This window comes from Cetorhinus maximus, chromosome 20, assembly GCF_964194155.1.
Source record: "Cetorhinus maximus chromosome 20, sCetMax3.hap1.1, whole genome shotgun sequence".
Lineage (NCBI taxonomy): Eukaryota > Metazoa > Chordata > Chondrichthyes > Lamniformes > Cetorhinidae > Cetorhinus > Cetorhinus maximus.
The window spans coordinates 37,949,528-37,963,937 of NC_135898.1; the positions used below are offsets into that span (position 1 = coordinate 37,949,528).

Sequence of the window (14,410 nt, forward strand, 5' to 3'; positions counted from 1 at the left end):
TTGTACTGTTGTCTATGACATCTTTAGCAATCTCTTCTTTGCCTCCACCTATCACTGGCCCTCTATCCAGCTCTACCTGTCCCACCCTCCTCTACCAGCTTATATTTCACGTCATTTCTCTATTTCCTTAGTTCTGATGAAGAGTCATACGGACTCAAAACGTTAACTGTGTTCCTCTCCGCAGATGCTGTCTGACCTGCTGAGTTTTCCAGCTATTTTTGTTTTTGTTTCAGGTTTCCAGCATCTGCAGTATTTTGCTTTTACCTTTATACCAAGGTATGTATTGCCAGTATTTATAATAGATGAACCTCAAACCTCAAAGCTTAGAACACTGATGTTAATTGTATAAATTAATGTTAAGTTAATATAGTTACGGCAATGTGGTTGACTCTTAAATATCCTCTCAACAAGGGCAATTAGGGATGGGCAATAAATGCTGGCCTAGCCAGTGACGCCCATATCCCATGAATGAATAAAAAAGTTGGGGCACTCATTGGATAATGATTTGAGCATCCAGTAAAGAGACATTCACCCCCTTAAAAAATTCTTTCGAGATTCACCCCTTTAAAGGGGCTGTCAATTTATTTATTAGTTAATTTATTAATTAGTCTATTTTATTTTATTGGCGTACTCAAAAGAGTAGAAAGAGACTCTCTGGTTCGCTTGAGGCCTTCAGTGGTTGGTAGGCATTGCGCGCGGGCGGGCAGGAGTGCACCATCAGCTCCAGGGACACTATTTTCTTTAAGTTTCCTTTTTTGTTACAGTGCCCCTTTAATTAGTTAATATTTGTTTATTTGTTTTTCAAAAGGAGCAAATAGAGACACTGGAGGGCTCACTAGGTGGGAATCCTCCTTTCTTCCATTGGGACATGACGTGGAGGGTGTTGCGTGCAGCAGTCCTGTGCAATCTAAGATTACGTCAGTTCACAGAATCCCAGGCCGCCTGCAATTTCTGCAGCCTTGAGGAGTCCGTGTTCCACGTTTACATAGGTTAAAGCCACTCTTTCATTATTTAAAAGGGGCTACTCCATTTTTGGTTGCACTTCAGCCCCACGCCTCTGGTCACCAAGTGTGGAGGCGGTTGGGGGCAGGCAGGTTGGAAGACCTCATTAGCCTTAAAACAGGTCCAGGCGGTTGAGGGGGTCGTTCATTCCAACTGCTTGCCTTTCTTTCGTGATTATGTCCGCGCCTGGGTGTCCCTGGAGAGGGAGGATGCAGTGTCCACCAGTACCCTTGAGGCCTTCCACCGTGACCGATGGGCATCATCTCCACCCAAAACATTTTAAATTAATTTGATAAATTTCCTTTAAAGTTTTGTTCACTACCTAATTTGCTCATTTATTGGATTTACTCAAAAGGAGTATAGAGAGGCATTTATTGACACTGGTGGTGGGTTGCAGAGTTACGAGCTATATTTTGTAATGCCTCACTTTATGAATAAATTTAAAACAGTAAAGATTGACTTCTGATCTCCTCCTTCACCAAATGTCTGAGAGAAGTTTAACAACTGATGCATTATTGTTTCCTGAAGGACCAGTTTGCACAGGAAACGAATAGGAGGAGCTAAACTGAAAGAATTCCCAAAATATTAGTAAAAGTTCAAGTATTCCACATAACGGAGAGAATATGAATTATTCAGTCGCGATAAACGATAGCCTGAAGGCAGAAAATAGCCGTTCTGCTATAAGTTACAAGCAAGGCCGCCATTTTCATCCAATTCAACAAAAAAAGAAATGGATGGAATCACTAAATCCAACCACCCCCCCAGCCCCCAAAAGAGTGATAGAAATCCAGGTGATGAAGAGAATAAGTTAAATTCAGCATCTGTCATTGTAAACCAAAGGGCCTTGATTGTAAACCATGCATCAGGCTGAACTGTCGAAAATTTATTTCAGCAAAGCATTCGTGATTTTCTCCCTTTCTGCAAATCACATACTGTCCTCAGCTTTCAGGCCTCCAATAAACTTGAACAGAGAGCTTGGAAACACACAATTGTGCCTGACATACTATTTTGGATTTACATTAATTTGAGGAACTCCTAATCCCCCAAGATATATTACAAATGCCCTCCTTCAAAGGCAATGCAGTGCCAACAAGTGCTTTTGACATGGAAAGAGGGTTGTCCATCTAAACAAGTATCTTTAAATAAAACATAACTATAATATAAATTGCACAATACAAAAGGGTCATTGCTCACCAGTGGACTCGCCTGAGCACTAGAACTCAAAACATGGACACTTTCCTAAATAAAGCATACTGTTATTAAGATTACATTTTTAATTATAACAATTAACACCTCATGTATTTATTTCTGAGCCACTAAATTTTTCAGTTAACAGCAGTTACTGATTCAAACCCAGCTACAATGAAGGAATTCCCCCATTTTTGAGAGATTGGGAGAGCACATGAAATTCATCTTAATAAAGAGAAAAGAACTTTCACTTCAAAAGCACCTTTTACATCCTCATGAGGATTAATGCGGGGGGGGGGTGGAAAGGAAAGAGTTATGTATTGTGAGGGTAGGAAGGTGAAAGTTATGTGTTTTGGAGAGGAAGGAGAGGCTTATGTATTTTGAGGGCAGGAAGGTGTGTTCTGAGGATAGGAAGGTGAGGGTTGTGTATTTTGGGAGTAGGAAGGTCAGGGTTATGTGTTTTGGGGGTAGGAAGGTGTGTACTGAGGGTAGGAAGGTGAGGGTTGTGTATTTTGGGAGTAGGAAGGTCAGGGTTATGTGTTTTGGGGGTAGGAAGGTGTGTACTGAGGGTAGGAAGGTGAGGGTTATGTGTTTTGGGGGTAGGAAGGAGAGGGTCATGTGTTCTGAGGGTAGGAAGGTGAGGGTTATGTGTTTTGGGAGTAGGAAGGAGAGGGTTATGTGTTTTGTGGGTAGGAAGGTGTGTACTGAGGGTAGGAAGGTGAGGGTATTGTGTTTGGGGGAGGAAGGAGAGAGTTATGTGTTTTTTCGGGGAGGTGGGTGGAGACGGTTATATCCTGGGGGAGGAGGGAACAAGGATGTCTCAGAGTAAACAAAGTATTCAGAGCGGGTGACCATTTCTGGAGAGGAAGGAGGGATGAAGGAGGGGGGGGGGGGGTGTGGCGGGAGGATGTAGGCCATCAGAGCTCTTATCTCTATTGAATCCCTCTCAGTTGCTTGAATGACCGATGGTTACATTAGTAGCAGACTCTGCATTGTAACAGATTGAGACATTGTAACATTTGCTGCTCCCGGTTACAATGCTGCAGCAAATGGAAGCCGAGCGATCCCGCCTGCGCGCGCTCCATCCCTGGGACAATGGGCCTCGCGGCTGCTTCCTGCACGAGCGCCGATTGCCCCCCGGACCGACCTCACTCACCTCACAGGCGGCCAGGAGCAGCTACTGAGCAACCCCCCGAGTCTCCTACCGAGCAAACCCAGAGACACGACGCTCGCCATCCCGTTACTCGGGGGTCACTTCAGCTCACGCGAATTGTTCACCGCGCCCGCCGAGGGATTCTGGGACGGAGGAGGAGGAAGAATGGTCGCACCGTTTGCACCAGAACATTTACTGGGTGCAAGGCAGCTGGGAGGAGCTCCCTCTGACTGAGAGGCAAATTCAAAAAAAAAGTGTGCAGTACTCTTCACTACAACTACACCAACAAACGTGAGAGCTTCCATCTACATTAGCAGCATCTGTCTGCCACTTGCTGTTCACGATGGTTTTAACATGATTTCTTTGAAAGTTGCTAGAGCATTTTTTTTTGCAGCAAAACTTGCAATGCCACAGTTTGCTCCCCAGAATTTTGTTTATTATTCTCTTTGGCTGTGTAAGGTTATTCCATCCAATTTTATTTCATTACTTTTTTAATCATTTGTAAGTTAAGTAGGAAAACATCGCCAGAGGCATGCTTGGTTGAATTTGACGGACTCCCAACGTTAACTTTGTTTCTGCCCCCCCACGGATGCTGCCAGACCTGCTGAGTGTTTACAGCATTTTCTGTTTTTATTTCAGATTTCCAGCACCCATTGTGTTTTGCTTTTATTGCTAGAGGCGTGTTTGGTTGAATTTTTCAGGAAAGGACAATTGTGGAATTTAAATACTAAAAGTCAAAACAGTCATATTTAAACACATTTTTAAGTGAGGCTAGACTGGCATTGGTCGCAAAATGTGAAAAAATATGTTGTTCTGTGACACCGAGAGAGTAATGCAAAATGGGACAGGATGGTTTATATGTTGCTTTTAAATTTAAAATTGTTTTCCATTAGCTCCTAGTAAAGCAAAGCTTCAATTATAAAAAGTTCGTCCTTGTTTTCAAATCCATCCATCCCTCCCTACCTCTGTAATCTCCTCCAACCTTACAACCCCCTGAGATATATGTGCTCCGCCAATTCCGGCCTCTTCACCACCTCCGATTTTAATTGCCCCACCATTAGCAGCCACGCCTTCAGGTGCCAAGGCTTTAAGCTCTGGAATTCCCTCCCCAAATCTCTCTGCCTCTCTTCCTCTCGTTACTTGGCACTATCACAATGCTAAATGGGATAGTTTTCAAACAGATGTCGTAACTCAAGACTGGTTAACCATGAGGCGCTGCGGGCCTGGTGAAGTCACAACACAGGACTACTTGCATGCCAGACAGCACAAACAGCGAGTGATAGACAGAGCTAAGCGATTCCACAACTAACAGACCAGATCTAAGCTCTGCAGTTTTGTCACATCCATTTGTGAATGGTGGTGGACAATTAAACAACTCACTGGAGGAGGAGGCTCCACAAATAGCCCCATCCTCAATGATGGAGAACCCAGCACATCAGTGCAAAGGATAAGGCATTCCCAACAATCTTCAGCCAGAAGTGCTGAGTGGATGACCAATGTAGGAGAGGTCCCCAGCATCTCAGATGCCAGTCTTCAACAAATTCGATTCACTCCACGTGATATCAAAAAACATCTGAAGGCACTGGATACTGCAAAGGCTATGGGCCCTGACAACATTCCGGCAATAGTACTGAAGACTTGTGCACCAGAACTTGCCGTGCCCCTAGCCAAGCTGTTCCAGCATAGCTACAACACAGACATCTACCTAGCTATATGGAAAATTGCCTAGGTATTCCCTGTACTCAAAAAGCAGGACAAATCCAACCTGGCCAATTACGACCCCATCAGTAAAGTGATGGAAGGGGTCATCAACAGTGCTATCAAGCATCACTTGCTTAGCAATAACCTGCTCAATGCCGTTCAGTTTGGGTTTCGCCTGGGTCACTCAGCTTCTAACCTCGCTACAGCCTTGGTTCAAACATGAACGAAAGAGCTGAACTCCCGAGGTGAGGTGAGAGTGACTGCCCTTGACATCAAGGCAGCATTTGACCTAGTGTGGCATCAAGGAGCCCTAGAAAAACTGGAGTCAATGGGAATCAGGGGCAAAGCTCTCCACTGGTGGGAATCATACCTAGCACAAACGAAGATGGTTGTGGTTGTTGGAGGTCAATCATTTCAGTCCAAGATATCACTGCAGGATTTGCTGGGTAGTGTCCCAGGCCCAACCAACTTCAGCTGCTTCATCAATGACCTTCCTTCAATCATAAGGTCAGAAGTGGGGGTGTTCGCTGATGATTGCACAATGTTCAGCACAATTCACGATTCCTCAGATACTGAAGCAGTCCATGCCCAAAAGCAGCAAGACCTGGACAATATCCAGGCTTGGGCTGACAAGCGGCAAGTAATATTCATGCCACAAAGTGCCAGACAATGATCATCTCCAACAAGAGAGAATCTAACCATCACCCCTTGACATTCAATGGTTTTACCATTGCTGAATCCCCCACTATCAACATCCTGGGGGTTACCATTGACCAGAAACTGAACTGAACCAGCCATATAAATACTGTGGCTACAAGAGCAGGTCAGAGGCTAGGAATCCTAGGAATGTGATGAGAAACTCACCTCCTGACTCCCAAAACCTTGTCCACCATCTACAAGGCACAAGCCAGGAGTGTGATGGAATATTCTCCACTTGCCTGAACGAGTGCAGTTCCAACAACACTGAAGAAGCTGGACACCATCCAGGACAAAGCAGCCCGCTTGATTGGCACCCCATCCACAAACATTCACTCCCCCCACCACCGATGAACAGTGGCAGCAGTGTGTACCATCCACAAGGTGCACTATGGAAACTCATCAAGGCTCCTTAGGCAGCACCTTCCAAACCCACAACCACCACCACCTAGAAGGACGAGGGCAGCAGATAGATGGGAACACCACCACCTGGAAGTTCTCCAAGCCGCTCACCTTCCTGACTTGCAACTATATCGCTGTTGCTTCACTGTCGCTGGGTCAAAATCCTGGAAGTCCTTCCCTAACAACACTGTGGGTGTACCTACACCATGTGGACTGCAGCGGCTCAAGAAGTCAGCTCATCACCACCTTCTCAAGGGCAATTAGGAATGGGCAATAAATGCTGGGCCAGCCAGTGATGCTCACATGCCCTAATGAATAAAAAAAAAGATTGCTCCTTAAACCCTATATCTCGTTGACCAAATATTTGGCTTTAATGTCTCCTTACGTGTCTCGGTGTCAAATTTTGTTTGATAAAATTTGCAAAGCACCTTGGAACATTTTGTAAGTTAAATGAGCTATATAAGTGCAAGTGGCTGCTGGGTTTTGGTAGACAATAGATGTAAAACAAACTTTTCTTGTAAAAAATGTCAAAGGCAGAACTTTGTTAACATCATCTATCCCTTTAAAGCCACAAAGTTGAATGGAACCAGAGCAGAAACCTGACTAACCTTGCAATGAAGTGCTGAAAATAGGCACTCTCTAGGTTAACTAGAGGCTCATTGCTGTTGCTAGGGGAAGTTTGTCTTTAGAAAAAAAGAGTGGGGCAGCAGATCTGCCTCTCCCGCCAATATTGAGCACAAGGGATGAGGGTGTCTCATGAATTGGCAGCTGCTTGTAAATCCTGCCTCCTTCTCTTGGGAGAAGCCTGTTATCAAAGTCGGAAAAAAACTGTCAGGGAAATGCTAGCTTTCTTTCATGTCATTATGTGGAGTAATGCAAGGCTTTTATTTATATGAATATTTATAGCAACAAGAATTACTCACTGTCCAGAAGGTGGTAGGACTGGCACATTTTTAATCAAATCCACAATCAAACAGGAGGCTGGCTCAGGCAATGAGAGAGAGTTAACTCATGTTTAGGTTTTATTTCTAGGGGTTCTGAACCCATGGTATGAGCTAGTTCTTTATCTTGTCCCTCAAATGTCAGATCAGGTTGTATTTGTCATTTTTCTCTTTCCCTATAGATAAAACTTTTGTTGTATGTGGACCACTCATCATCCACACCCCATCCCCTGTATTTGCATCTTCTTTTGTTTTCCCATGTTGCTGCATTATTTCACTGATGATCTTTTAAATATCGTTTTGACTCTCACCAGAGTCAGGAGGTTGATTTCAAGACCTACTCCAGAAATTTGAGCCCATAATCTAGGTTAACACCACAGTGCAGTACTGAGGGAGTGTGGTTTTTCAAAAGCGATGTTAAACCAAGGTTCCCTTTGTCCTGTCAGGCAGACGCCAAAGGTCCTATACACAACTTGAACAGCTGGGAAGTTCACTTTGTGTATTGGTCAATATTTATCACACAACCAGCTTCACTAAAACAGATTACCTAGTCATCATTATATTGTTGTTTGTGGGGCCATGCTGTATATGAATTAGCTGTTGTTTTTCTACATGACAACAGTGTTTGTACTTCAGATGTACTTAACTGGCTGTGAAGAACATCCTGAGGTCCTGAAAGGTGCTATATAAATGCAGGTTCTTTATGTCACCAATTTTTTAATCTCAGTTTGTAGGCCCTTTCATATATTAACTCCATCTTTGGGATTGTTGTATCTGTTAGATGTCACCCTTTCATCCCTATATTTGTCGCTTTTTTTCTATTTTTACTAAAATGACCCTCCATCTCTTAGCCTTCAGTTCTGAAGGAGATTACAAATCTGAAGCATCTTAACCCATCTTGTCCCTTGACAGATGCTGATTGACCTGCCATGTATATCCAACATTTGCAGTTTTTCCTTTTTTTTTCCTCAGTAACATTAGTCAGTGAGACAGCCACAGTATCAGTAAACATTACAACCTTATCTTTGATTCTTAGGACCTTTCTCTCATACAGTTAAAAATAGTATTACCGTAGAATTCTTCAAAGGCAGTTTAAAAACAAAAAGGGTAGCTAACATTTGCATCCTCTGGCAGCCTCTGAGCTGTCTATCCTTGGAACGTGCCCCAACAATATTTTACATTTTAAAAACAAATAGTGACCAAAAAAAACATTTTATTGTTAGAAATTATATTTGATAGCAATGAGTTGTTTACCACACAATATAAAATTGTGAACTGCCTGATATAAATTGGAAGGAGATTTAAGTATGGCTCCTAAATTAGATCCAATTCCTCAGGCCTATCGGGGTTGGAGGCTGTGGACACATGATAGTTTGAGTTTAGGGTAGGGAATTTTGGATCAGTGACTGACTTTTGGTGAATGGATACTGGATAGAAAACCTTTGAAGGACTGACAGGGTTAAGAAAAACAAAGACCTAAGGACTATCTTCCAAGAAGGGAGAGTCTCCCAAGCAGTTGCAAGTGAAGTGAAAAATGTTCAATCAGGTTATGAATCTACCCACTCATTTAGGATCCCATCAATTGGAAATGGAAGTGGAAGAGTCGGCATGAGCTGGTTCAGCCTGAACTTGGCGGGAAGGTTGTCTGGACAGGAATAGTCCTTAACAGCAGTTGAACAGAACGGGTTTTGTGTTCCCATTGTTTGATCGTAAAAATATCTGACTCACTGACAATGTAATGTCAGGTAAGAAGTCCAACAACTAAGTGTTGGTCATGTAGTCAAGGATGTTTGTGAAGAAGTAGAGTTGGGTGTCATCAACTTACATATGGAGAGGTACAGAACCATGAGATTTAGCTGCAGTTCTTGTAATTGTTGCATAAACAGAGGCCTGGCTTAATTAATTTTAGCATTTATAGTGACTATGATTTTGTTATAGATACAGCTAAATGGCAAGAATTTACTGTTTTTTTTATTCACTCATGGGATTTGGGCATCGCTGGCTAGGCCAACATTTATTGCCCATCCCTAATTGTCCTTGAAAAGGTGGTGGTGAGCTGCCTTCTTGAATTGCTGCAATCCATGTGGTGTAGTTACATACTTTTTCAAGGAATAGGAAATCGGAAATGAATGAACACTTAGAGATGAACAAGCCATTTGAAGCATAGTCAGTGTGGATTTGTAAATGACAGGTTGTAAATAATTGAATTTTTTTGTTTAGAAAAAGGAGTGTGGCGGGTGTGTATTTAGAAAATTCAGTAATATTTTATACTTAAAGCATGTACTATCAAAGAGAATGTAGTCGCATTGACCAAGAAATGACTAGGGCCAGAAATGAAAGTGTAGGGGGTAAATGGATCTATTGCAGGTAGGTAGAATGTGGATTTTGGGCACAAGTGCAATGTCCTCTTTCATTTAGTAAGTGATTTGGAAATATGAGAGGAACAATTTTGAAGTTTGCTGATGATGCTGAACTGGGGAGCATGGAAAATTGCCAGAGATTGACTGGTTTGTGGACAGGTGGCAGATGCAGAGAAATATGGGATACCACATTTTGGAAAAAGAACATATCCTTAATGATTGTTAACAATACTAAGCCGAGGAATAGAGAGATCCAGGATGCAAATACACAGATCTTAATGGTATTACAAGCAGTAAAGACTATTAAAAAAGTAAAAAGCACTGGGTTTTGTATATAGCATTAAATATAAAAGCAAGGAAACAATATTAAATTGGTGCAAGACATTGCTTAGGCCTCAGTTGGATTATTGCAGTTCAGGCCCTCAAGTTTTAGGAAGGATATTAGAACAATGGGAAAGAATAATTAGAATTATACAGACAATGAGACGTTATAGTTATGGAAAATGCCTTGAAAAATTTATGGGGGTGAAGGTTAAGGATGAATCAAACAGTTTTTCAAAATTAAGTTTCAAGAGGGTGAACAAAGTTATAAAAAGGGTGGAAACCACAGCATAAGGTATAATGGCTGTTATTTCTACCCAACTGCATGGCACTCTTACTGATTTCATGATGGTATGGGAAAACCTACATCTCGTTTCAGTCCAGCAAGGTTGATGAAAACAGAAGCAAAATAGATGCAGATGCTGGCAATCTGAAATCAAAACAGAAAGTGCTGGGAAAACTCAGTAGGTCAGGCAGCAACTGTGAAGAGAAAGAGTTAATATTTCAGATCAATGAATCTTCAGGTTACTGAGAACCTTAATTTTGAAAAACTGTTTGATTCATCCTTAACCCCATAAATTTTCAAGGCATTTTCCATAACTATAACGTCTCATTGTCAACCAAAGCAGTGCAATGCAAGTTGCATAATACCACAATAAAATATACAATACTCCAGTCAAACCACACCTTGAGTAGTGTCCATTGGTGAGACAGTGGCGAATGCAAATGGAATATCTTCCCAGAAACCTAAAGCTCTGCAAGGTTTTTGTCCCACCCCATATTTAATAAGACTTCTGAATATCAGTCTAACTACATTATTGAACCGCAACCTGCTCCATACAACAGAGGTTCTCAGTAACCTGATGAAGATTCATTGACCTGAAATATTAACTCTTTCTCTTCACAGTTGCTGCCTGACCTACTGAGTGTTCCCAGCTCTTTCTGTTTTGATTTCAGATTGCCAGCATCTGCATCTATTTTGCTTGTTTTCATCAACCTTGCTGGACTGAAACGAGAAATGTAGGTTTTCCCATACCATCATGAAATCAGTAAGAGTGCCATGCAGTTGGGTAGAAATAACAGCCATTATACCTTATGCTGTGGTTTCCACCCTTTTTATAACTTTGTTCACCCTCTTGAAACTTAATTTTGAAAACTGTTTGATTCATCCTTAACCTTCACCCCCATAAATTTTTCAAGGTATTTTCCATAACTATAACGTCTCATTGTCAGTATAATTCTAATTATTCTTTCCTATTGTTCTAATATCCTTCCTAAAACTTGAGGGCCTGAACTGCAGGCAATAATCCAACCGAGGCCTAAGCAATGTCTTGCACCAATTTAATATTGTTTCTTTGCTTTTATATTTAATGCTATATACAAAACCCAGTGCTTTTTACCTTTTTAATAGTCTTTACTGCTTGTAATACCATTAAGATCTGTGTATTTGCATCCTGGATCTCTCTATTCCTCGGCTTAGTATTGTTAACAATCATTAAGGATATGTTCTTTTTCGAAAATGTGGTATCCCACATTTCTCTGCATCTGCCACCTGTCCACAAACCAGTCAATCTCTGGCAATTTTCCATGCTCCCCAATTCAGTATCATCAGTAAATTTCAAAGTTGTTCCTCTCATATTTCCAAATCACTTACTAAATGAAAGAGGACATTGTACTTGTGCCCAAAATGCACATTTTACCTACCTGCAATAGATCCATTTACCCCCTACGCTTTCATTTCTGGCCCTAGTCACTGCTCGGTCAATGCGACTACATTCTCTTTGATAATACATGCTTTGCTTTGCTTTGTAGATTGCTTCTCCAGTGACTTGGCACATTAAGCACCAACTCCACCACAACGTAAGATCTCTTTCGATTTCATCTTAAGCTACTTCAACATCATTACAGCATAAATGTCACTTTGAACATCTCTTGTAACTGATCAAGTCATGAAAATATTTGGTGTAAACTGTATTGTAGGCCTTTGGTCTCTGTCCCACCACACCTCCTCCCCCCCCGCCCCAAACCCACTCCATCGCCATTGCATGTCTGAAATTTGCATCTGGCATTAATAAAGGATTTCAGATTAGGTGAGTGTGCTCCAAATAACAGATAAATACTTGAAAAAACAAAAATCAAGTTTGAGCCGAAATGTCGCTGGTCATTGAAGCATCTTAAAAGACAATTAAGTTTTCTGGCCCCTAACATTTACAATTGTGGTGCTGCACCCATCATTGACAAGTTAATAAGCGTCAACTGTCATTTAAATAACACAAGCAGTTTTGAGAAAGATTTATAACTTTTCAATATTAATGTATGTTTCTACACACCTTTTTTATGAGGACATTTTTCTTAAAATTCTTGCAGTTTGTCATTTTGCAGCCAAAGCTGGCATCTTGCCTCACCTTATGTTCTCTGTTGCCCCAAGTTGATGATGAATCTTGAACAGTTGCAATCCCATGCTGCTACCACCACCCCACTGGTATGCAGTATGAAATTCCAGTATATTAACATGATGAATAGTGACGTATGTCCAAGTCAGCAGAGGAGCTTGGACGTAAATGCGTTCCTACACATTACGCTTAATAACAAACCACTATCACGTATTTATTGGTAGAGCATCTAGAATTCACTGATACTTATACTTTGGTTAAGTCCTTTCAATTAGTCCACATCCAGCTGTCAAAGCCCAGGCAAGTAAGTTGTATTTGCACTTTTTTAAAATTCATTGGTATCTTCACTGAACTCCACCTGCCATAGTTTTACACACTCACTTTATGTATCATTACCATTGCAACGTAATACTCCCATCTACAATACATGACCTAAATTAGTGTCATCCACAATATTAGACACACAGGCTCTCTATTAACACCACCATACACCACTTGGGCTGAATAACCTGCTTTTTGCTGTAGACTCTATGTAATCCTTCATTTAGGTCATATACAGGCTTAATGAAAAGCCCTGAGGTCATCACTAGTCACATTCTGCCAATCTGAGTATGTAACAAGTGATTATTAATCTTTAAGATAAAAGCAAAATACTGTGGATGCTGGAAATCTAGAACAAAAACAAAAATACCTGGAAAGACTCAGCAGGTCTGACAGCATCTGCGGAGAAGGATACAGCTGACGTTTCGAGTCCGTATAACCTTTCATCAGAACTAAGACATACAGAAATGAGATGAAATATAAGCTGGTAGAGGGGGGTGGGACAGATAGAGCTCGATAGGGGGCCAGTGAAAGGTGGAGGCCAAGAAGAGATTGCCACAAGATGTCATCGACAAAAGGGTGTTGACAGTGGTGATATTATCTAAAGGATGTGCTAATGGGGACATTAAGGGTAGCAAGCTAGTGACAGATGGCCCTACTGGGGGTGGGGTGAGGGGAAGGGATCAAAATGGGCTAAAAGGTGGAGATGAAACAATTAAGTGAAATAAATTTAAAAATAGGAGGGAAAAGAAAAATATGTTTGTAAAGAAATTATAAATTATTGGAAAAAGGGGGATCGGAAAGTGGGTGGGGATGGAGGAGAGAGTTCATGATCTGAAATTGTTGAACTCAATATTAAGTCCGGAAGGCTGTATAGTGCCTAGTCGGAAGATGAGGTGCTATTCCTCCAGTTTGTGTTGAGCTTAACTGGAACATTGCAGCAGGCCAAGGACGGACATGTGGGCATGAGAGCAGGGTGGTGTGTTGAAATGGCAAGTGACATGGAAGTCTGGGTCATGCTTGCGGACAGACCGAAGGTGTTCCGCAAAGCGGTCACCCAGTCTGTGTTTGGTCTCTCCAATGTAGAGATCATCGCATTGGGAGCAGTAGACTAAATTGAGGGAAGTGCAAATGAAGCGCTGCTTCACTTGAAAGGAGTGTTTGGGCCCTTGGATGGTGAGGAGGGGGTAAGTAAAGGGGCAGGTGTTACACCTTCTGCGATTGCTTGGATAGGTGCTGTGGGAGGGGGTGAGGTGTAGTGGGTGATGGAGGAGTGGACCAGGGTTTCCTGGAGGGAATGATCCCTGCGGAAAGCCACCGGGGGGGGTGAAGGGAAGATGTGTTTGGTGGTGGCATCATGCTGGAGTTGGTGGAAATGTTGGAGGATGATCCTTTGAAAGTGGAGGCTGGTGGGGTGATAAGTGAGGACAAAGGAGACCCTATCATGGTTCTGGGAAGGAGAGGAAGGTGTGAGGGCAGGTGTGAGGGCAGATGCGCGGGAGATGGGCTGGACACGGTTGAGGGCCCTGTCAACCACCATGGGTGGAAAACCTCGGTTAAGATAGAAGGAAGACATGTCAGAGGAACTGTTTTGGAAAGTGGCATCATCAGAACAGATGCGACGGAGGCGAAGGAACTGAGAGAATGGGTTGGAGTTCTTACAGGATGTGGGGTGTGAGGAGCTGTAGTCGAGGTAGCTGTGGGAGTTGGTAGGCTTGTAATGAATATTGGTGGACAGTCTATCACCAGAAATTGAGGCTGAGAGATCAAGGAAGGGAAGGGAAGTGTCAGAGATGGACCATGTGAAAATGATGGAGGGGTGGAGATTGGAAGCAAAATTAATATTTTCCAGATCCAGACGAGAGCATGAAGCGGCACCGAATTAGTCATCGATGTACCGGAGGAAGAGTTGTGGGAGGGGGCCTGAGTAGG

The 14,410-nt window shown here is 42.4% G+C and overlaps 1 protein-coding gene across 2 annotated transcripts in view; it reads right to left on the reverse strand.

Annotated features, from left to right (window-relative positions):
* The window catches only part of tfam (transcription factor A, mitochondrial), a 37,338-nt gene extending 33,787 nt beyond the window's left edge, over positions 1 to 3,551 (reverse strand). Inside the window, exon 1 of one of the 2 annotated variants that reach the window (XM_078565909.1) lies at positions 3,347 to 3,551. In XM_078565909.1, coding sequence (XP_078422035.1) covers positions 3,347 to 3,426 — 80 coding nt within the window. In that variant the 5' untranslated portion in view covers positions 3,427 to 3,551. The remainder of the gene's footprint in view (positions 1 to 3,346) is intronic. The other variant, XM_078565910.1, reaches the window with a different exon arrangement.
* Between the last annotated feature and the right edge of the window lie 10,859 nt (positions 3,552 to 14,410).